The 23,996-nt window shown below is 46.3% G+C and overlaps 1 protein-coding gene across 5 annotated transcripts in view; it reads right to left on the reverse strand.

The window, feature by feature from the left end:
* The window catches only part of MOB3B (MOB kinase activator 3B), a 221,358-nt gene that overhangs the window by 115,341 nt on the left and 82,021 nt on the right, over positions 1 to 23,996 (reverse strand). For all 5 annotated transcript variants that reach the window (XM_066368297.1, XM_066368293.1, XM_066368295.1 and 2 more), the window contains one exon: positions 7,693 to 8,308. In XM_066368297.1, the coding sequence (XP_066224394.1) occupies positions 7,693 to 8,110 (418 nt within the window). In that variant the 5' untranslated portion in view covers positions 8,111 to 8,308. The remainder of the gene's footprint in view (positions 1 to 7,692; positions 8,309 to 23,996) is intronic.

Here is a 23,996-nt window from a genome sequence, read left to right on the forward strand (position 1 = left end):
TTTAAAGGAAAAGCTTATGTGTGAATCACTCTCCACACATGGAGGGTGAGGGCAGGCTAATCACTTTGCCTCCACCAAAATGACATCATTTAAGTATCTAGACACTGTCTGGAGGGGAGGCAGAGAGAGGGGGTTCCCAGTGTCAGGGCCCCGCTGAAACACCTGCTCAGAAAGCAAAAGCCCATGGTCTCTTCAAAACTCAGTCCAGCCTGACCAGGTGGGGGCGCAGTGGATATAGTGTTGGCCTGAGATGCTGAGGACCCAGGTTCAAAACCCCGAGGTTGCTGGCTTGAGCATGGGCTCATCTGGCTTGAGCACAGGCTCACCATCTTGAGTGTAGGGTCTCTGGCTTGAGCCCAAAGTCACTAAGGGGTCCTGGCTCGGCTAGAGTCCCCTCATAAGGCACATGTGAGAAAGCAATCAGTGAACAACTAAGGTGCCATAATGAATAATTGATGCTTCTCATCTTTCTCCCTTCCTATTTGTCCCTATTCGTCTCTCTCTTTCCCTCACTAAAAAAAAAAGAACTCAGGACCTCAGGGATAATTCCAGTGTGCTTGGGGATCTCATCCCTACTTCAAGTGGCTTGTGTAGTGTTCCTTCCAGCTCCGTATTCTGGTCTGGGCAAGAGTTCTGGTTCAGTTCTTTTCCTTCACCCTGTTGCACTTCCAGATTGCTAGGTACATTTGCACATGCCTTGCAGTTTGGTGCTGAGCAGGCCTGCCTCTCCATGCAGCACTGACCGCACGACACAGCCTCCCTGGGCTAAGGACAGCCCCAGCTCTATAACTACCAACTGGATTAAAGCAGCAGACGCCCTCACCCCCACCCGACTACAGCCTTTGTTTTTCATCTCTGTTTGCCACTGAATATCACATATCCCATTTCCCTTCCCAGATGATGCTAAGATGCAACAACTTGTCACCGGAGATATGGCCCATTAAAATTACATCGCACAAGTAATGGAGAACTCAGTGCAGGTTGGGACAGCAGGTAATTAGCCTTACCTCGCAGGGCAGCCTCTAGGCCCTCTAGGCGCCCTGTCTCCACCCCCCTTCCTCTCCGCTTCTTAGCTCACAATTCCCTCACCATTTCTCAGAGGTCTCTCTTGGGATTTATGGGGTGGGGGCGGTTATTTAACACTGTTCTCATTAAGTCAGCCACCAAGTCATTGCAGTATTGGGTGAACAAGGTGAGGGCGGACAATGGTGACCATCACAGCACACCATCAATCTTCCAGCATCTAGTGGGGGTGGAGAAGAGCAGGCTCAGCTGTCTCTGCATGTTTTCTACGAATAGATAACTGAACAGACTTGAATAGCACCAGAATCCAAAGGGGGCAAGCTATAAAAAGACAGAACCTTGGAGTCGCAATCCGTAAGAACCCAGTACAGTTTGCCTCAGATGCAGGGCCTGTTTTCCAGGCCCTTGCTGGGTTTGTCTGAGGACATTGCTTAGAGAAGATTAATGTTGGAGACAACTGGCAGGGGTAAATCAAGGGTCAAGAGTGCTATTGATTCTGGGCAGAACCAGCACAGTCTGAGATGCTGGAGGAGTGGAGAGCACAAGTTGGAGGGCCGGGGGGCTTCAGGTCAGATCTTAGCTCTGCCTGTGTGACCCTGGGCAGGTACTCACGCTTTTCCATCTGTGAAAAAGAAACCACGTTACCCACCTTTACAACATTGTTTTACGAGGGCTGTGTCAGGGGCTCCATTCCTGGTGCCAAGAAAACGTTCCCATCCCCTTGAGAGATAAAATCCAGCTAACCTTGCCCAACACTGATTTTAATGAGTGGCTTGTCCAAGAGGTGACTGGTAGGTTATCACCCCACTTCTACAGCTAAACTGCTGGTTAGACACTGGATATGGGCAGGTTAGGTTTAATATTCAGTCTTCTGAAAACCAAACAAGTAGACTCACCTTGGCTTTCTCTCTAAAGAGTTAGGTACTTTTCCCAGGAGTCGGTCTAGCTCCTAAGGTAACAGTGAGATTTCCCCAGGTCTTTGAGTGACGAAAGCTGGAAGTACTTGGTATAAGCCCCACCGCAGAGTGATGCAGCAACAAAGATGGAGAATGTTAAAACATCTTGTTCAGTCTTTCACAACACATTTTGTTTTTGCAGCTTTATGGTTCAGAAATTGTCCAATGGTCTGCATGCATTCTGGTTAATAGTTTTGGGGAAATGTATGCAGAGGAAGGTGACTAACATGTCTGTTTACAGCATCTCTCCTAGGTGCTTATGGTTCTGGGCCAGGGGCTTTTACTCACAGTGCCTTGTTTCATCCTTACTACAGCCCCTGGAGATCAGAACTGTCATCTTTAATCGACTAAGAGAGAGAGAGAGATGTTGGCTCCGGGGTTACGTGTTTACCAACATCACAGAGCATCATCAGGGGCAGATCCTTGACCGTACCCGAGTCTCTGTGTACTAGTCTAGGGCTGGTTCTACCACACCGTAAATGTATCTTGTTCGTGTACACTGTCTTACTAGTGTTATAGAAATTTATATCAAACTCTTTTTTTTAAATGTGAGGAAAACACATAATAGAAAATAAGTTAAAAATTAAAGGCTAATTATAACCTCAGTTCTCCAATATCCCATGACCAAAAAATTCACCCCATGGACATTTTTATAGATTCTCATGTTTTCTGCCACAGTTTTTAGAGAGAGGATGAAATGCATTTGTAGTCTCATGAGAAAAGTTGCCAAAGGGACTCACTCCTTCTGTGATACACTTGACCACTGAATGAACTATTCATTTTAGAAAAACGTGTAGAGCGATGTGGAGCAGCTAAATATTCTGGACGTCAGGGAAACTGCTCAAGGACATGAACTCTGTGCTCTGTGCTCTCTTGGTGTTTAAAACAGGGCCTGCTTCCAGGCAGGCGCTCCACAGACATTTACTGACTGAAGTAATGACTGAATGGCAGTAACAGGTAGTCATGAGCTCACAAAGTGTTCTCTTGAGGCTAAGTCATCCTCTGCTCAATCTTGGCGTGCAACGTGGGAGCAGTTATGGTGCCAGGAAACTCCTCGGGCATTCCAGAGGTAATTTTTTTTAAACAAAAACATAACCAAACAAAAATTTTAAAATTTTAAAATTATAGCAAAAAACATGTTTTCTGAAATTTTATCGACCCTTAGACAACCTCCTAAAACCACTGAACTCTTTCGTTATATGAAAGAAAATAGACAAAATAATGACATGTGCTGTGAATGGTAGTGGGAGAGCAGTGTGTAGATTGTTGGCCGGACCCACTTGAGCAGAAATGCTGACCTCTAAAGTACTTATTACTGTACAACTGGAAAGCCCCTGAGCTTGTTTACATGTCAGCTTCCTCACTGATAAACTGAGATATTTAATTCATTGAGTTACTGGGAGAATTAAGAATGACGAATAGGGCTTGGCACTTAGCAGGCTCAGTAAGCATGCGCGCCCTCCCTCGCTTCCCCCCCATCCCTGATCTTTCCTTCTCTGACACTCATTTATTCTAAAACCACAGAAGTAGGTGAGATCATGTAATCATTTATTAAATGTTCTTATTCCTCCTGTTCAAAGACTTTTTAAAAACATAAGTTGAAGGAGCTCTAAGTTTTCTATTCATTTTTTTTCTGAGTGTCAGACCTAAGATATTCAATCCTATTATATAATAGAAAAACAGGGAAGCTGAGGGCTAGAAAGTAAAAATTACTGTAATTGGGCCATAGGAAGAGAAAGGTTGTGGTTTCCTAGGCTTCCAATTTTGTTGTTGTTGTTGTCATTATCTCTAAAAATGTATACAGATACAATCGAAGGGGAGATGGCTCATGCTTCTGAAGTTACTGCTGTATTAGGAGCTTTAACAAGGACATCTGTTGGTTTTTTAACAAAGGAAGCTGGAGAGGATCAAGGGAAAGTGCAGGAGACTATGGTTCACAAGGGAACCACATCTGTTTGGTATTCTCTCAACTGAGAAAGCTCAACTTCTGAACAGCACAGGTATTCTAGTTAAACTGGAACTTAGGGGCAGATGAAAGCTGTTCTTTCCTCCTTGTTTCAATGGTACTGATCAACAGCTGTTTATATTCTTTAATACCTAACTAAGGGTGAAGGCTGCACATCTGTCAGTATTTTCCGGTTCTATTTCCTTGAATCACAGTGGGGAGGAGGTGAAGTTTGAATCCCTCCCAATTCCCAGGCAAGAACACAGAAATATGCCTTGGATTCAGAGCTGTAACGCTAAGCAGAAGTCCCTATTTCTCATCCACCCAGGGTCTGCTGTTTGCTGAGAATTCTTCTTCTACTTTATCCTGACAGACGTCTTGATCATTTTCATGATAATGATGACTCATGGCAGCACAAAGATCAAAACGAAGAAAAGTAGGCTGGAATAGGGGGGAGGAAGAAGAGAAAGTGAACTCTAACAAAGAAAGTGGCTCCTGAAGATAAGTTACTTCAAAAGAGAGCAAAAATATGGCAAATAACAGGGGTGAGCAGGGTGCTGATGAAGACCCCCAGGGTGACAGTGGGTGGTGGTGGTTTATACTAACCTCTACCATTTTACCTTGAAAAATTTCAATAGACAAAATGAGCCCTGGCCAGTGGCTCAGGGGATAGAGCATGAGCCCATCATATAAACACCCTGGGTTCGAATCCTGATCAGGACACACAGGAGAAGTGACCATCTATTTCTCCCCCCCTTCCCCTTCACTTTCTCTTCCCTTCCCACAGCCAGTGGCTTGAGTGGTTTGAGCATGTTCCCGGGCACTGAGGATGCACTGTTGAAGTGCATCAACCTTAAACACTAAAAATAGCTTGGTACTCGAGTATTGGCCCCAGATGGGATTGCCAGGTGAATCCCAGTCGAGGTGAATGCAGGAGTCTGCCTCACTATCTCCCCTCCTCTCACCTAAAAAAAAAATTAAACTTTTTGGAGGCAAGTTGCACAAAATACCCAGGATGGTAATAAAGGGATTCAGAGACATTTGTTTAACTTCACTTTGATCATCAGCACCATAGACATGTTGGGACTCTGTAAAGATTATTTTTCCTTCCATCCATCCATCCATCCATCCATCCATCCACTCACCCACTCAGTCAGCAACTTGTAAGGCACTAAAGCTGGACTTAGTGCTAGGGTAGTGAAATGAATAAGACATATTCCACAACTTTAAGGGGCTTACATTCAATGAGTGAAAGACACATGGTACAGGCTGCATAGACTTACACTAGACAGAAAAGATAGAGGGTGATTCCAGAAGAAGAGAACAACATGTATAAAAACCAAAAGGTAAGAAACAGACTCTTTCTGGGGAATGAAAAGCATTCTGGGTGGTTACCATTAACAGATGAGAGAGCAATGGGTTCTTACTAAAAGTTCAAATGCTTACATCTTCCTATGAGATTCTACTTTAGTTGTTAAGGGTTAGGACCAAGGAATTTACATTTTTAACAGAAGACCCAAGTAATTCTGATACAAAGAAAAGTTTGATAACTCTAATTTATATCGATCCACATTTCCCAAAGGATGCTAAAATGATATTCCATTAAAAAAAAAGAAAGCCAGTAGGTTCTAATTAGGAAAAACCATGTACTAAAGTATTATTCCTTTCTTGGAGATTTATAATGCATATTAGCATATTAAAAGTCCTGCAGTGAAGAAATCAATTTCACTCAGCATTTCTCAAACTAATTTTTCCATGGAGGAAAAAAATCAAGGTACATCAATTCAGATCTCTCAGAACACTGGTGTACTATGGGGCATAAATTGGGAAGGATTCTGATCAGGTGAGTATGGTTCCCAAACCCATTCAATGGCTAAAGAAATGTTTAGAGCAAGATGGCAACATCAGTTACTCTGGGGGCCATGGCAGCCTCCACTGATTTCCCCCAAGCAAAGTCTAACACCACCCCAGGAGTTTCCTCCCTCTCCACTAACACACCATGGCCTTGTGAGATTATTTCTTGTCACCGACTCTACACAGTGACCACAACTGCCAGAGATCGTAGAAGTGCCCAGATTTCAAAGCATCAAGGGGTGGGGCCTGAAGGGGAAGGACAGAGAGGGGGTCTCCTTGCCCACATTTATTTATCTTTATTGTTATCATGTGTTCTGCACAGAGCATTTGGCAGTGGCTTCTAATGCTTTTGGAAAAGAAAAATTCCTCTCAGCAACAAAAGAAGCCTCTGACAGTCGAAGAAAGTGCAAAAAGGCATGAACCTAAGCGACTCCCACCCCTCGGAGGTGCCTCTTCTATGTCTGAGAAAGGGGGCTGGAAACCTGTCTTCTTCCTCCTCTTTTGGGCTTGCATCACCCCCACCTCCTTCCTTAACAAGGGAGCACAGGGAGAAAGACGGTGAGGGAACCGGACAGGTCAAGGCAACACCATGATGCTGAGCAAATTGGTTTCTGTGCTGAATATTTCAAGATGTACTCAGTGCCCTAATCAATTTATACACTTTTTTTTCCTGATATTAACTTAATTACTTCCATATGCCCCACCTCAATTTTCCATATGCCACTTGGGGACACACACATCCCAACTAGAGGTGATTTCAACAATGTGTTTCAAATACTTCTTTTAGACCCCAACCATCTCAGAGCCTTTTAATAATACTTTCCAACAGCACAAGTATTTTTTCAGTCATTCTGCAAGTATTTCCTGAATGCCTAGGACAGTTTTAGGGCACCATGCTAACTCAACACTGGAGATACAACAATGGAAGTAAGGAGCCTGGACCTAAAAAGAGGGAATTTTAAATTTAGCCTGTCAGTGCGTGGAAAATCCAATGATCAGAAAGAAGCATAAAGAAACACAAGGGGTAGAAAAAGTTTGGCCCTTCCCTTTGAAGTTTTATGACTCAGAGCCCAAAGGGAACAAAAGCATCTGCATTTCAAGTGCCCTGGTGGGTCTGGTCACTACACAAGGGTCCAGAGTCAACAGTGCAGCCTGGAATTAATAACCTGTGATCAGAGAGGGTAGGACAGAATGGCAGGATCTTTATTCTCCCAGAATGCCAACCCCTTGTTTCGTGGATCCCCAAACAAATCCATGGATTCTCACACTGAGATTTGTTTTTTTTTTTTTTAATTTTTTATTTATTTATTCATCTTACAGAGGAGAGGGAAAGACAGAGAGAGAGAAGCGGGGAGGAGCTGGAAAGCATCAACTCCCATATGTGCCTTGACCAGGCAAGCCCAGGGTTTCGAACCGGCGACCTCAGCATTTCCAGGTCGACGCTTTATCCACCGCGCCACCCCAGGTCAGGCGCACTGGGATTTCTTAACTTGAGAGATGCATACCAGTAACTGCTCCTGAGATAATGTCACTTTAATTATTTAACTAGTTAAATAATAAGAACATTTCCAGAATGATGGGGTGGGTTTGAAGTGTAGTCCTAAGGGAGCCAGCAAGATCAAACCTAGCATGTCACCAAGTCAGTGTTCCCTGGCATGTGGCATGTGTAATTTCATGACTGGGGTCCATGAAATTATTGCAAGTGATCCACAAATGATATTTTTCAAAATTTCAATCAGGTTCTTATATATGGAAAAAGACACTTCAGGTATGTGAGAGATGGAATTTGGGGCAACATTCATTGATAATGTGTGATATCCAGCACTCTAAGGCAGTAGTAGAAGAAGCCCCTGTAAACTTTCTGAGCTTGGGTGGGACATGACAGGATCATCAAGAAGCTGGTCATGGACTTACCCACACATGTTGGAAATATGTCCTCATTGTTGATCTGGACCTCGATCCAATCCATAAGAAGATTCATGTACTGGGGGGCAGGCAGTGCTGTCGGCTTCTTGTACTTGAGGTCATCCTGCCACCGATACTCATATTTGGGCCCCCCTGACATCACTGGGCAGGTACGCTCGGTGCAGAACTCGCAGATGGTGCCATAGATGAGGTTGATCCGATTGAAGAAGTCGACCACGTGCACTGCCACCCAGTCATTCTGGTCCTCCCCGCTGGGCAGTTGCACGGCTGCCTTCAGGTCCACGCCCGAGTTGAGGGATGCCTGGGCCCGTTTGTGGAGCTCAAACCTCTGTGTGCCAGGTTCAAATTTCCTCTTGGGCCGGAAGGTCTTGTCCTTGTTGAACACTTGCTTCAGAGCTATAGACATGGTCGTCTCCTCTTCTTCCTTTGTTTTGCAGGAAGCAAAAAAGCACCTGGAACTTTTCAGTGAGAGATCACAACCCAACAAAGTTTTCCACTGCCAGCCCTCTGGCCCCAGTCTTGCAGCTTGCAGCTTCGATTCTATTTTAAATGGCCCCTTCTGTCTTCCTCTTGAGTGATTTCCAGAGGAACCTCATGTTTCTTCCTATAGGCAGGAGAGAAAAGAGTCTCATAAGTGCCTAGTTTGCATTTAAGAAATGGCAAAGGTTTAGACCAGATTTCCACCTTGCCTTTGTCTGTGCTAACTTCTATCCAGGTATGTATGTGTGAAGGTTAAGCCAAACCCCTGGGAATCTGTATTGGTGATTTAAACTATGCAAATAACCAAATAATAAAAAAGGCATCATACCCCTTTTCTTCATGATCATAGGCTCAGTGGACCTCTCCAAGGTGTTAAGGATGAGAATGGTAGTCAATGACTCATCCCCATCCCACAGATGCTCCTTTGGAGACCATCTACCCACCCCACCCCCACTGTCCCACTGAGTTAGCATGCGGCCACTACTCCCATTCTCCTGGACACAGCTGACTGTGGCTATTACAGCGAGCTGTCTAATAAGAATATTTCTCCTGGGAATTTAGAATCAGGACCTAGCCTTTGTTCTGCATTATCCCTGAGAAGTGATGAAAACTAGATCAAGTTGAGCTCTATTCGGACCATATGTTGTGCAGTTGAGAAAGCTGGTCTTCAGAGAGAGGAGGGATGAGGGAAGAAGAAGTGGAAGTGGAGGGAAAAGAGGAAGTGGAGATGGAAGGAGATACTAACATACAGAGAAACAGGCAAGAACACAAATGGCCACAGGGAGAAGACAAGAGAAAAAGAAAGAGACAGGAATGGAAAGAGTAACTTATGTAGTTCCTGATAACCTTCAGAACTGGTTCCAATTCCTTTTAAAGCCTCACTATGATTCCAGCCCTTGGAATTCATAAGTTTTTTGTGAATTAATCAAATAAATTCCTTGTTTTACTTCAGTTAATTTGAGTGGGTCTTGTTTCTTTCCCAAGAATCCTTAACTATAACAGTTTTCTCACCCCTAAAATCTGACATCCATTATGTCCTTGATATCACCCTCTAGATAGCACTTCAGGGCAGAGCTGTCTAACAAAACTCTCTGTGATGATGCAAATGTTCTATATCTTTGTTGTTTAATATGGTGCCCACAAGACACATGTGGCTATTAAGCACTTAAAATGTGACTAGTGTGACTGGGGGGCTAAATTTTTCCTTTCGTTTCATTTTAATTAAATTCAAATAGCCATATGTGGCTTGTGGCTACCATATTGGCAGTACAGCCTTGAAATCTTCAAAACTCTCTTCTTCATGATCTCATTTGACACAAAATTCTGGACGTTTATAGTAGATTTATAGTAGACATAGTGGATTTGTAGTAGGTATCATTATCTCTGGGTTTCCAAGATATAAAATGACTTGACTAACAAGGTCCCATAGCTAGTTGGGGGCATGGTTAGGATTACCGTATTTCCCCATGTATAAGACACTCATGTATAAGACGCATCTTAATTTTGGGGCCCGAAATTTGAAGAAAAAAAAATGTATTACATAAAGCTATTGAACTGAAGTTTTATTCATCATAAAATTCATACAACTCCTCAAGTGGGAAATGCAAGTAAAAAAATCTACAACCACTGTATAAGATGCACCTAGGTTTTAGACCCCAAATTTTTCGGGAAAGGGTATGTCTTATACATGGGGAAATACAGTAAAATTAACTTTCTTAACACTTAGCAAATGCTCTTTCCATGTGGTGTTATAGTCTAAAAAGCGATGCCCTCGAAGCTGTCTTTCCTGTTGGTTCATGAAGCTGCTTTACCCAGAGCTTCCATCCACGTACTCCCCAAAGATGACAAGTATAGACTGGCTGGAGGTAAGACTGTATTCTGTGGCCTAGAAATAGCGAGGAGGTGACCTGACCCATTCATAGGTCAAGTCTTAGCAAAATGAGCCAAGAGCTGTGGCCAGACGCAGAGGGCCCATCATGAAACCTGGACTTGGAGTTAGAAGAGTTAAAATGCACTGAAGCACTTTCCCTTCCTAGAACGGCTTCCGTCATTCCATCTCACACACTGCTCAGTGATGTATTATTCAACCTTCGTTATTCAGGCAAAACAAAACCATCCCACAAAACAAAACAAAAAACCAGCTGAGACATCCAGATTCTCTCCACAGCTCTGCTAGAACTGCTGACCCTTCAGCTGAATGCCCACTCTGCCCACCCACCACGCCCCAAGCTTCTGCGTTCTCACTCCCTCCCTCTTACCCCACCCTCTTCCTGGAGGGTTTACACTGAAATTACATAGGGAGAGGTGCCTTTTCTCCTCCTTCTGTGGCTTTGAGCATACACACACCCCACTAGAAGACCCATGTGGAAACGCAGGTCACGTGACACTCTGCCTGAGACTACGAAATCCCACTCCTGGCCACTTTGAGGTCTCACCAGGAAGGATATCACCATGCAAATTCTAAAACTTTAGCAAAATAAAGGGTAATCTCTTTTTCAAAACTACACTTCCCAAAGGCTTGGCCTACCTGTTAACAGGCTTAAGAAAACTGAGGGCCTTAAAAGGGTATTTCCAAAATAAAAACATGAGTTAAAGGTTGGGAGGATAGAGAAAAGATGGTAAGCCTTTTTCTTTCTTTTCCGCTTCTTTTAAAAGAGATACTGTTGTCAAGTACTGTACCCCAGATTCTGAAAGGCACTGTAGCTCACTTCATCGGGTTTATGTAGAGACACCAAGTTCAGATAAATTTTGAAGGGTTTTATTAAAGGAGATTTATTAAATATGCCAGCCGCATATGGCTGACACAGGGCAACAGACCCAAGTCATGTGTGCCAAGTATATTTCAGAGGCTGGTTATATACCCTTGCACTACACACAGTTTGGGGGGCATGACAGTACGACACAATCATTAACAAGATTATATATAACATGTGTCTAGGGCAGGGGTAGTCAACCTTTTTATACCTACTGCCCACTTTTGTATCTCTGTTAGTAGTAAAAGTTTCTAACCACACACCGGTTCCACAGTAATGGTGATTTATAAAGTAGGAAAGTAACTTTACTTTATAAAATTTATAAAGCAGAGTTAAAGAAAATTAAAGTAATAATAATAATTACTTACCAAGTACTTCATGTTGGATTTTCACTAAGTTTGGCAGAATAAATCTTTATAAAACAACTTACTATAGTTAAATCTATCTTTTTATTTATACTTTGGTTGCTCCACTACCGCCCACCATGAAAGCTGGAACGCCTACTAGTGGGTGGTAGGGACCAGGTTGACTACCACTGGTCTAGGGGATTTACAAAGAATGTTAAAACTTTCAAGGTAGCCCTGGCCGGTTGGTTCAGCGGTAGAGCGTCGGCCTGGCATGCGGGGGACCCGGGTTCGATTCCCGGCCAGGGCACATAGGAGAAGCGCCCATTTGCTTCTCCACCCCCCCTCCTTCCTCTCTGTCTCTCTTCCCCTCCCGCAGCCAAGGCTCCATTGGAGCAAAGATGGCCTGGGCGATGGGGATGGCTCCTTGGCCTCTTTCCCAGGCGCTAGAATGGCTCTGGTCGCGGCAGAGTGACGCCCTGGAGGGGCAGAGCATTGCCCCCTGGTGGACAGAGCGTAGCCCCTGGTGGGCATGCCGGTTGGATCCCGGTCGGGCACATGCGGGAGTCTGTCTGACTGTCTCTCCCCGTTTCCAGCTTCAGAAAAATACAAAAAAAAAAAAGAAAAAAAAAAACTTTCAAGGTAATACAGTCAAAGACATTCACAAATCCTTTTAGTATCTATCTCTCCTCCTTTACATAGAGGTACATGTTAATCTCAGATTCCAGGAAGAGAGGGAGAGCTAAAATCAGTGTAGGGTGGTATGTAAATTTTGCCTCTTATTGAAAGCGAAAGGGAGTTCTTCAGATAACCTTAATCCTTTCAGAGAACTTAAAAACCAAATGACCCTAGTTATCCTTGTAAGTCAGGAGACTTCTACATTCTTTCTCCTCCATTTTCCAAAGAAAGGACAGGAAAGCCTGACCTTTTCCTCCTAGAATATCAATATTAATTTTGCAGCTTTTTGGTACCTTACAACAGCACTAGGTTTTTCCATATCACAAATGCTTAATTGCTGACAGTGAAGCAGCAACAATGGAACAGCCACACCTCACATCTCCAGCAAATAAGACTTGTTCTGCCTGACCAGGCAGTGGCGCAGTGGATAGAGCGTCAGACTGGGATGCAGAGAACCCAGATTCAAGACTCTGAGGTTGCCAGCTTGAGCGCGGCCTCATCTGGTTTGAGCAAAAGCCCACCAGCTTGAACCCAAGGTTGCTGGCTCCAGCAAGGGGCTACTCAGTCTGCTGAAGGCCTGCAGTCAAGGCACATATGAGAAAGCAATCAAAGAACAACTAAGGTGTTGAAACGCTGTTGGGCAGTTGTTGGTCAAATAAGTTTGTAAATATGATATATATGTTTGCTCGCTTGTGACTTATATTGGGTGTGGGGGACAGGCTATAAGCAGGCCAGGTCGTTGTAGCCTAAGGTTTGGTTTTGGGACTAAGCTTTTCCCCACACCCTTGACTGATTGTATGATCTGGGTGGTGCACTCTCATGAGGAATCCAATTATGCCTTGGATGGGTGACTTTGTATCGGGGACTTCCTTGTTTGTATATTGGATTAAGGGATTTTGGTTTTCTACATTATAAAGTGGGACAGACCAGGAGCTTGGACACACAGTTCCTGCTATCACAATTGCAGGGGCTTCCCTGATCCCTTGCCCTTCATGGGAAGAGCTGGTTTTCTGCTTTTCCCTTGTCTTCTTTTGTGGTTTGCCTGTCTTGGTGAGACACCAATAAATAGGATGGCCCCCCGTCCTCTGACTCCGCCATTTCTTTATCATCTGCCCGAATCCAATGGGAACCTGCATGTGAATGGCCACGATGGTGGCTCCTGGCCTTACAACTGGCGTAGTTTCCGGCAGGATTCAGAGATTGGTATGGAGCCACCACCCTTGATGGGTGGGATAGAGTACTGGTTGCTGCTCTGGCTCCCCATGGCTGTCCTTTTAGGGGCCATGGGCTACATGTTTTTTACTCAAGAGGAAACTGCCCGAGGTCAAAAGCTTCAGTATGAATTGCAAATAGAATGGCAGAAAAGGCTGGAATTGGAGCGAGCACTGGAGAAGGAATTACGGGTTCGCGAGTTGCAGTTTACCCTGGAAGCTGAACGTTTGCACGGGCAGTTGTTGGAGAAACAACTGCGGATTCAAGAGCTCGAGTCTCAGCTTCTGGCCAAAAGCCAGCAGCCACAGGAGCCTAAACGGTCACCAAAGGAGCAACAGCATCCGTGCCAGTGGATTGGCTTTGAGTCAGCGGGAGCAGGCGCTTGCGACTCCTCTTCTGAGGATGAGAAGGCTCAGGCTGAAGCTGCCATACGCACACTGAGAGCCCAACCAGTTGTTGCCAAGAAGGTAAAAACCCAGCAACAAAGAGTCCCTCAGGGGCAGCCACAGCCTCCAGCCCAGGTAATGGAACACTCTGTGGTCCGGCCCTATACCCAGGCAGAGCTGATGGAGTTGGGGGCACAATTTAGGCAGAAACCTACTGAATCCCTGGTAGCCTGGTTACTACGATTATGGGATATAGGGGTGGATGGCATCATGCTCTCCGGAACAGAGATGGAGAAATTGGCCGCCATTACCACACACTCTTCCTTGAGGCAGCGTCTTCAGAACTGCCATGGCAACCCAGGAGACCATACCCTATTAGAATGGGTGATGGCTGCCATTCGTATGGTCTGGCAGAATGCTGGAGAACTGCCGGGGGCAATGAGTCGGTGGCAGTGCTACAGTGAGTTAGTAAAGGTCCTTTGAGAACTAGGTATGAAGAATGCTGTTTTCAACCCTGGGTCTCGTGGGCCAGACGAGGAAGTGTTTACGGCCAAAATGAGGGAATTTGTCCTTGCTAGCGCCCCGTCAGCCCTTTTTGGGTCACTTGTGGCTATCTTGGGCCCCTATGTGGGGCAGCCCATCAATGCAGTTACACAGATGGTAGCAGATTTGGGAGAGCTGGAGGCCGCTCGGGATCATAAAGCAGTGAGGGCTGCTGCCTATGTTCCCCCCCCAACTAACAAGGGAAACGGGCCTGTAAAGGTTACCCGAACACAGATGTGGGTAGACTTGATTGCGGCTGGAGCAGATAAGGGGAAATTGGATGGCCAGTCTAATAAAATTCTTTTGGAGCTTTGGCGGCAGCTTAAACCAGAACAGAAGTTCCAGCCACTGAGACGAAAGGCCCCAGCAGCTACCAATAAAACGTTTGGTGCGCGCACAGCTCGGTTACAAGATTATATGATAGAGACGGCCGAGGGAGAGGGGAACTCCCAAGACCCACTGTACCAGTTTGAATAGGAAAAAGGCCGAGGGACCCGTCTAACGGGGATGGGTGGGGACCGGAGCCACATGTGGAACTGGCTATCCACTGGTCCCCTTCCAATGTACAACAGGTGTTGGCCTTGGTGGATACAGGTGCAGAATGTTCCCTTCTCTATGGAAACCCAGAGTGGTTTGCTGGGACACCAGTGGCCATTGACAGTTATGGGGGCCAAACTGTTCAAGTGAAGCCAATAACTATTCCATTGGGGATAGGGAGACTGCCTCTAAGCCATATAAGGTGTATGTATCTCCTATTCCTGAATATATTTTGGGGGTAGATGTCTTGCAAGGACTGTGGTTGGAAACTACAGCTGGGGAGTTCCGGCTGCGGATCAGGGTTGTGAAGGCAGTATTGTGGGGACATGCATCATGTTCCCCTTTGCAATTACCCGTCCCTCGGCGTGTGACTAACACCAAGCAGTACCGCCTGCCAGGTGGTTATGAAGAAGTCACAGGGACAATCCTTGAACTAGAAAAGGTGGGGATCATCCGGCCAGCACACAGTCCTTACAACTCCCCAGTATGGCCTGTGCGCAAAGCAGATGGAACCTGGAGAATGACAGTAGATTACAGGGAACTTAATAAAGTTGTTCCCCCTTTGCACGCTGCTGTTCCCTCGATAGCTAACATGATGGATCGGCTAAGCCATGAGTTGGGGACATACCACTTTGTGGCAGACTTGGCCAATGCTTTTTTCTCTATTGATATAGCCACAGAGAGTCAAGACCAATTTGCCTTCAGTTGGGAAGGGAGACAATGGACCTTTACAGTGTTACCCCAGGGCTATTTGTATAGCCCCACCTTGTGCCATGGGCTGGTGGCTGCTGACCTGGCTAAATGGAAACAGCCAGAGGTAGTCCTCATGTACCATTATATTAATGATATTATGCTAACTAGTGATTCTCTTTCAGAATTGGAGCAAGCAGTCCCTACCCTGCTATCCCATTTGAAAGCATGTGGCTGGGCAGTTAACGAGAACAAATTACAAGGACCTGGGTTATCCGTTAAATTCTTGGGAGTTGTCTGGTCGGGTAAGACAAAAGTTATCCCTGACGCAGTTATAGATAAGATTCAAGCATACCCCGTGCCCACTACGGTAAAACAGTTACAGGAATTCTTAGGTTTGTTGGGGTATTGGCGAGCATTTATACCGCATTTGGCTCAGTCACTACGCCCCTTGTACAACCTTATTCGAATGGGGGTTCGCTGGGATTGGTCTGAGCAGGCGCAAGGTTCATTTGCAGCTGCTAAGAGAGCTGTCAAGGTGGCACAGGCCTTGAATGTGTTTGATCCTGCCAGGCCCTGTGAGCTGGATGTTCATGTAACCTCGGAGGGGTTTGGATGGGGCTTGTGGCAGCGGACAGAGCGCCTACGGCAACCTATTGGATTTTGGTCCCAATTGTGGAAAGGTGCTGAAGTTCGTTACTCATTAGTAGAGAAGCAGCTGGCAGCTGTGTATGCTGCCCTCCTGGCAACTGAGAGTATTACAACCACAACACCAGTTACAGTCAAAACAACATAACCTATAGCTGGATGGGTGAGAGATTGGGCAACTAAACCACGTAGTGGTATGGCCCAAATGTCTACCCTGGCCAAGTGGGGTGCCTATCTGCAACAACGCTGTGCTCTTAGCACCAGCCCATTGAGGGCAGAACTGCAGGAAGTCTTGGGTCCAGTCACCTATGCGACCTTAGAGTCAGGTGCAACTGGGGCTCAGGAGGCAGAACCTGAGGTCAGTCCCTACCAGGAGGGGCGGGTGCCCATCCCCGAAGATGCCTGGTATACTGATGGTTCCAGCAGGGGCCAACCTGCCAAATGGACGGCTATCGCCTTCCATCTGGCCACTGAGACTATTTGGATGGACACGGGTACAGGCCAAAGCAGCCAATGGGCAGAATTAAGAGCTGTTTGGCTAGTTGCCCATAATGAACCTTCACCTCTGGTGATCTGTACTGACAGTTGGGCTGTCTATCATGGACTGACCCTTTAGATTGCTACTTGGCACATTAACCAGTGGATGGTAATGCACCCTCCATTATGGGGTCAGGCCATGTGGCAGGACTTATGGGAAATAGGACACCAGAAGCAGGTGACAGTATATCATGTCACAGGGCATGCCCCTCTAGCCCATCCTGGGAATGATGAGGCAGATACGTTGGCAAGGGTGCGATGGTTGGAGACTGCACCTGCAGGTGATGTGGCACAGTGGCTCCACCGGTGCCTGCTCCATGCAGGACAGAAAACTATGTGGGCTACGGTTAAGGCTTGGAACTTGCCTGTGTCCTATGCAGAGGTACTTGCAGCCTGTGAGCAATGTGCAGTATGTTCCAAGGAACACCCTCGGAGACCACTGGTGTCACCTGGACAGATCCAGAGGGGTCATGTCCCACTGACACGATGGCAGATAGACATCATTGGACCCTTACCAAAATCAGAAGGGTACCAGTATGCAGTCACTTGTGTAGATACTGCCACTGGGCTGCTTGCTGCTTACCCCGCTCGTAACCCTGACCAGAGGGCAGTCATACAGGCTCTGGACTGCCTGAGTGCTGCATACGGGCGACTGCTGGTCCTTGAAAGTGACAATGGTACCCACTTCACTGGTTCAACGGTGAGGCAATGGGCTCAAAAGCTGGGGGTGGACTGGAAGTACCATGTTCCCTACCACCCCCAGGCTGCTGGTATCATTGAGCGTTATAATGGACTCTTAAAACAGGGACTGCGACAGGAGGGGGACACCGGCTCTCTTACTGGATGGACACGCCGCTTATGGACAGTACTTCGGATTTTGAATGAGCGACCTCGACGGGGAAGCCCAGCTCCAGTAGAGGCCCTCCTGCATCGGACAGCTGCCCCTATTCAGTTGCAGATATGCACCAAGGACATTTTACTCAAGCCAGGTTTCGGACAGCAGGGCAACGTGCTCTTGCCTGCTCCAACAGCCCTTCTTAAAGGACAACGGCTTCAATGGACTTGGCCCTGGACTGTACAGGCCCCCCATCTGAGATGGGTGGCCTTGTTGGCACCATGGGGAAAGGGGTTAGAGGTGGACCTCCAGTTAACTCCTTGGGCAACCAGCACCTGGCCACCTAAGGTAGAAGTGTATTATCCCTTGAGTGCTCAAGGGGACAGCATTTTGAAGGGCACCTTTGTAATTTCTTTATGGCCAATAATGAGTTCCCCTATTTTACTACACATAGAACCAGCAGATGCTGGTGTCTTGGCCAATAAGGTTTGGTATGCCCGCTCAGGGCAGCCTCTGGTGCCAGCTACGGTGCTATCTGCAGACAAAACTCTGGCCTGTATTCTGCCAGAGGGAAAAGATTTGCCTCTCTTGGTGCCACTGACAGCTCTCTCATTTCGCCCATAGTTTTGATCTGTTAATCCTATTGCTATAGTTGGTACTATTTCTGTTTATGCAATGTATCCTACTCCTTGCACAGTGACCATCATGGAAGATGCCTGTGGTTTAGATTGTAAAGCGAGCAAAAGGGGTGGAATGTTGGTCAAATAAGTTTGTAAATATGATATATATGTTTGCTCACTTGTAACTTATATTGGGTGTGGGGGACAGGCTATAAGCAGGCCAGGTCGTTGTAGCCTAAGGTTTGGTTTTGGGACTAAGCTTTTCCCCACACCCTTGACAGATTGTATGATCTGAGTGGTGCACTCTCATGAGGAATCCAATTATGCCTTGGATAAGTGACTTTGTATCAGAGACTTCCTTGTTTGTATATTGGATTAAGGGATTTTGGTTTTCTACACTATAAAGTGGGACAGACCAGGAGCTTGGACACACAGTTCCTCTATCACAATTGCAGGGGCTTCCCTGATCCCTTGCCCTTCATGGGAAGAGCTGGTTTTCTGCTTTTCCCTTGTCTTCTTTTGTGGTTTGCCTGTCTTGGTGAGACACCAATAAATAGGATGGCCCCCCATCCTCTGACTCCGCCATTTCTTTATCGTCTGCCCGAATCCAATGGGAACCTGCATGTGAATGGCCACGATGGTGGCTCCTGGCCTTACAGCAGATAAAATGTATTATGCTCACTGTTGGGCAGATAAAATGTATTATGCTCACTTTGTTAAAGATGGCGTTACCCAGGTGATATTAATGTGTGTCTCTGGGCAGGCAGGATTGTTGTAGCCTGGGGCTTGGTTTTGGGATTAAGCCTTTCCCACCCTTTTTGATGTAGGGTGGTACAATCCAATCATGCCTCAGAGAAGTGACTTTGTATTAGAGATTTCCCTGTTTTGTATATTGGATTAAAGGTTTGGATTTCTACACTATAAAATGGAGGCAGAACAGGAGCTTGTGCTCTTGGTTCCTGAGATTAGCATGAGAGAGCAGAGAGAGTAGAGCCAGCAGCGGAAGGAGGCCACATGGAGGAGGCCAGGAAAAGCAGCCAAGATGGCAGAGTGCTGAGTGAAATGCCAGTTTGTGTAATTTGTATCTGGGATAAGGAAAGAGATGGGGAACTGAGGAGAATAAGGCTGGTGAGCTAGGAACCTTTGATTCTAGGAAACTCGGATCAGTCAGTGGCTTTGTGAGCGCTGAATGTGAGTGGGTTTTGGAGCCCAGTGTGTGTTTTTACTTGCCTGCTGGGTGCAAGCTAGAATTAAAGATGACAGCCCATCAGTTCTTGGCTCCGTTGTTTCTTTACCGACTGTCCGAATCCAATGCGAACCTGCATGGGCCAGGCTGCTCTGATGGTGGCCCTGACCCTGGCTTCTGGCCTTACATTTGGCGTAGTTGGCAGGATTCGATACAGATCGGCAAGGAGCCTTTGAGTGGTGGAGCAGAGGACTGGCTAGTGTTAGGGTTCCCCATGGCTGTCCTTTTGGGGATTGTAGGCTGGCTGACTTTTACAGCCAAGCGTGAGGAAACTGAGAGCTCTGTGGAAGAGGCTGCCCGGGACCTGCAAACCGAGCAGTGGAAGGAGCTGGAGCAAATGCAGGAGAAACCGATGCTGACCCTGGAGCTGGAGGAAGTGCTGGAGGAGGAGGCCGACTAGGTTTGCGAGATTCACCTGGAAATGGAGCAAACGCTGGAGGAGGATTCAGAGATTCATGAGTTGCAGCTTGCCCTGGATGTTGCAGAGAGCCAGCAGCAGCGGGAGGCCGGGGCTGAGGCCAGAGATGAGGCTGGAGCTGCAAGGTCTGCAGAGCAGAAGGCTGCGGCAGCCCGGGGCTCGAGCCTGGCAGTGGGAGCTGATGTTTCCAGTTCCTCTTTGGAGGTTGAGGAGAACCAGGTTGGAGTTGCGATCTACAGTCTCCAGAAGATGGAAGCCCAGCTGGAAGGAGCACCTACTGTGGCCCCGGTAGGTCTGCGATTTTGGGACATAGGGCTGGACATGCTTTCCGGAGCAGAGATGGAAATGTTGACTTCCATTGCCATGTGGCCCTCTTTGGGACAGTGTAAGACCTGCCAGGATGGCAGGGATGAGGGGGGTGGCTGATGCCCCATGTGCACGGACTGATTTCCTGGACTACGACCGGAGTGGGCATTGGCTCCTTTGTTGGATGGATTTACGGATTACGGATTTTGGACAATGTGAAATACCCTGATGGGGGTGAGGGGTGGCTTTGCTGGAAGCACTCCCCTGTCCCGGGAAGCTTTTCCCGTGGCTAGAAAGAAGGCCGAGGACATTTTGCGCTTTGGGCTAAGTGCTGAGAGACTGGTGAAATGTACCTTTGTAATTGTTGAAACTGTATGATTTTTGCTGTTTAATCTGTGTAATGTTCTAATTTCCTTGCACAGGAATGCTGGTGATGTAAATTGTGGGTAGTAAAGTGAGCATAGGGGTGGATTGTTGGGCAGATAAAATGTATTATGCTCACTTTGTTAAAGATGGCGTTACCCAGGTGATATTAATGTGTGTCTCTGAGCAGGCAGGATTGTTGTAGCCTGGGGCTTGGTTTTGGGATTAAACCTTTCCCACCCTTTTTGATGTAGGGCGGTACAATCCAATCATGCCTCAGAGAAGTGACTTTGTATTAGAGACTTCCCTATTTTGTATATTGGATTAAAGGTTTGGATTTCTACACTATAAAATGGAGACAGAACAGGAGCTTGTGCTCTTGGTTCCTGAGATTAGCATGAGAGAGCAGAGAGAGTAGAGCCAGCAGCGGAAGGAGGCCACATGGAGGAGGCCAGGAAAAGCAGCCAAGATGGCAGAGTGCTGGGTGAGATGCCAGTTTGTGTAGAGTTTGTATCTGGGATAAGGAAAGAGATGGGGAACTGAGGAGAATAAGGCTGGTGAGCTAGAAACCTTTGATTCTAGGAAACTCAGATTAGTCAGTGGCTTTGTGAGCACTGAATGTGACTGGGTTTTGGAGCCCAGTGTGCGTGTTTTTACTTGCCTGCCAGGTGCAAGCTAGAATTAAAGATGACAGCCCATCAGTTCTTGGCTCCGTTGTTTCTTTACCGACTGTCCGAATCCAATGCGAACCTGCATGGGCCAGGCTGCTGTGATGGTGGCCGTGGCTTTTGGCCTTACGCTCACTTTGTTAAAGATGGCGCCACTGCCCACGTGGAGGCCGTTGCCCAGGTGATATTAATGTGTGTTGGGGGCAGGCAGTGGGCAGGCAGAATCCTTGTAGCCTGGGGCTTGGTTTTGGGATTAAGCCTTTCCCACCCTTTTTGATGTGGGGTGGTACAATCCCATCATGCCTCAGAGGAGTGACTTTGTATTAGAGACTTCCCTATTTTGTATATTGGATTAAGGGTTTGGATTTCTACACTATAAAATAGGGGTAGAACGGGACCTTGGGCTCTCTTGGTTCCTGGGATGATTAGCATGAGAGAGCAGAGGGAGCAGAGCAGAGAGCAGAAAGAGGCCATGTGGCCAGGAGAAGCAGCCAAGATGGCGGAGTGCTGAGTGATATGCCAGTTTGTGCAGAGTTTGTATCTGGGATAAGGAAGGAGATGGGGAACTGAGGAGAATAAGGCTGGTGAGCTAGAAACCTTTGATTCTAGGAAACTCGGATCAGTCAGTGGCTTTGTGAGCACTGAATGTGAGAGTGGGTTTTGGAGCCCAGTGTGTGTTTTTACTTGCCCACTGGGTGCAAGCTAGAATTAAAGACTATGGCCCACCAGTTGGTGGCTCCATTGTTTCTTTACCGACTGTCCGAATCCAATGCGAACCTGCATGAGCCGGGCTGCTGTGATAGTGGCTGTGGCTTCTGGCTTTACAAACACGCAATGAAAAACTAATGATTGATGTTTCTCATCTCTCTCCGTTCCTGTCTGTCTGTACCTGTCTATCCCTCTCTCTGACTCACTCTCTGTCTCTGTTAAAAAAAAAAAAAAAAGACTTGTTCTGCTATTCTAATGATGAAGGTATTATCAACTCCAGGGTCCTTAAATTGATATTCTTTCTTTATGTGACTCTCTGTAAGGCCAGGAGCCATGGCTGTCACTATCAAAGCAGCCACCTGGCCCATGCAGGTTCCCATTGGATTCAGGCAGACGGTAAAGAAATGGCGGAGTTGAAGGATGGTGGGCCATCCTATTTATTGGTGTCTCACCAAGACAGGCAAACCACAAAAGAAGACAAGGGAAAAGCAGAAAACCAGCTCTTCCCATGAAGGGCAAGGGATCAGGGAAGCCCCTGCAATTGTGATAGCAGGAACTGAGTGAACAAGCTCCTGGTCTGTCCCACTTTATAGTGTAGAAAACCAAAATCCCTTAATCCAATATACAAACAAGGAAGTCTCTGATACAGTCACTTATCCAAGGCATAATTGGATTCCTCATGAGAGTGCACCACCCAGATCATACAATCAGTCAAGGGTGTGGGGAAAAGCTTAGTCCTAAAACCAAACCTTAGGCTACAACGACCTGGCCTGCTTATAGCCTGTCCCCCACACCCAATATAAGTCACAAGCGAGCAAACATATATATCATATTTACAAACTTATTTGACCAACACTCTCGATATCACTAATGAGTGACTTTTTCCCTGTGGTCTGGAGTGTCTGCTTGCATGGGCACAAACGTGGCAACCTTCCTCCACCCCACTGCCAGACTCTCCAGTCCCTCTGGCCCCTCTGATGAGAGGCGTGAATGAGACAGAACAATCAGAGCAAGTCCTCCTGTGGCAAAGCCCTGCACGGGCTGGTGCTCACTATTATCTCCTTATCACAGATGCAAAAATTCTGATCTCCTAATGCTTGTTCTAAATGTGTTATCTTTTTGACATGCTCAGACCTGAGGATGTCTTTTTTGGTTAAATTTTTAGTCTAGAATGAAGTTGTCTGGAGAGGAGATAAGGTTAGTGTGTAGGCCAGTGGCAATCCAGAATGGATAATAACAAATTAATCATGCCACTGAATGACTAAACAAAGAGGCATATGTCTGTGTATTTATCTGAATGTCAGATGCTATACTGGGGCAGGTATCCAAGTGTTTTGAATTGGAAAAGGGAACAGGAAATCCACCTGGCCTAATTTTCCAACCCAGAGCCCCACTGGGACCCCTGCTAATAATTTATATGGTAAGCATATTAAATGGTAATAGCAATGCTCCTCAAATGTTAATGTAAGATCTTGTAAAACCCAGGTTCTGACCCAGTCAGTCTGAGATGGTACATAAAAGTCGGCATTTCTAACAAGCTCCCTGGTGGTACCAAATCTTCTAGTCCATGGAAGACGCTTTAACTCTCAAGGCCTGATCTAACTAGGAGATCTTATTAGAAATGCAGATTCTCGGGCCTCCTCCCAGACTTAGATTTAAGCCTGCATTTTAATAAAATCTCAGAGGTATGTGCTTTGAGGAACAGTGAGTTGGAGGGTTGCCTGGCTGGCTGGGTAGAGTAATGATTAAATGAACTTCCATTTGTAGTTTTGCTGGCATCATAAACATAGTCTTCAGTTAAGTCTGCATATGTGTGTTTGAGAAAAAGAAAGATGACAGACTCATTGTTTTGAATACAATGGCCTTGACAGATGGTGACAATGAGTGGGTCTTTTGATCTGGATTGGTTTGGACGACAGCACAACACCGAGAAACTAGGAGGTTCCCACTGAATACCTTCTCCTAAATACCAGATGCAAAGTGGCTACTGATAGTGCTGCTGCAGCTGCCCCCTAGAAAAGCTTCTTTGATCCTGGCCAGAGAGCCTAGTTGGTTAAAGCATCTTCCCAAAGTGCAGAGGGTGTTGGTTCGATCCCCGGTCAGGGCACAGATAGGAACAGATCAATGTTCCTGTCTCTATCTATCTATCTATCTATCTATCTATCTATCTATCTATCTACCTATCTCTCTCTCCTTTCCTCTCTCACTTAAGTCAATAAATAAAAATTTTTAAAAAGAAAAAAGAAAAGCTTCCTTGGCTAATGAAATGCAGTGCTAGCAAGAACAGTCGTTATTCTCTGCCCTTGTTGTCTTCAGGGAA

This window comes from Saccopteryx leptura, chromosome 2 (genome assembly GCF_036850995.1).
Source record: "Saccopteryx leptura isolate mSacLep1 chromosome 2, mSacLep1_pri_phased_curated, whole genome shotgun sequence".
NCBI lineage: Eukaryota > Metazoa > Chordata > Mammalia > Chiroptera > Emballonuridae > Saccopteryx > Saccopteryx leptura.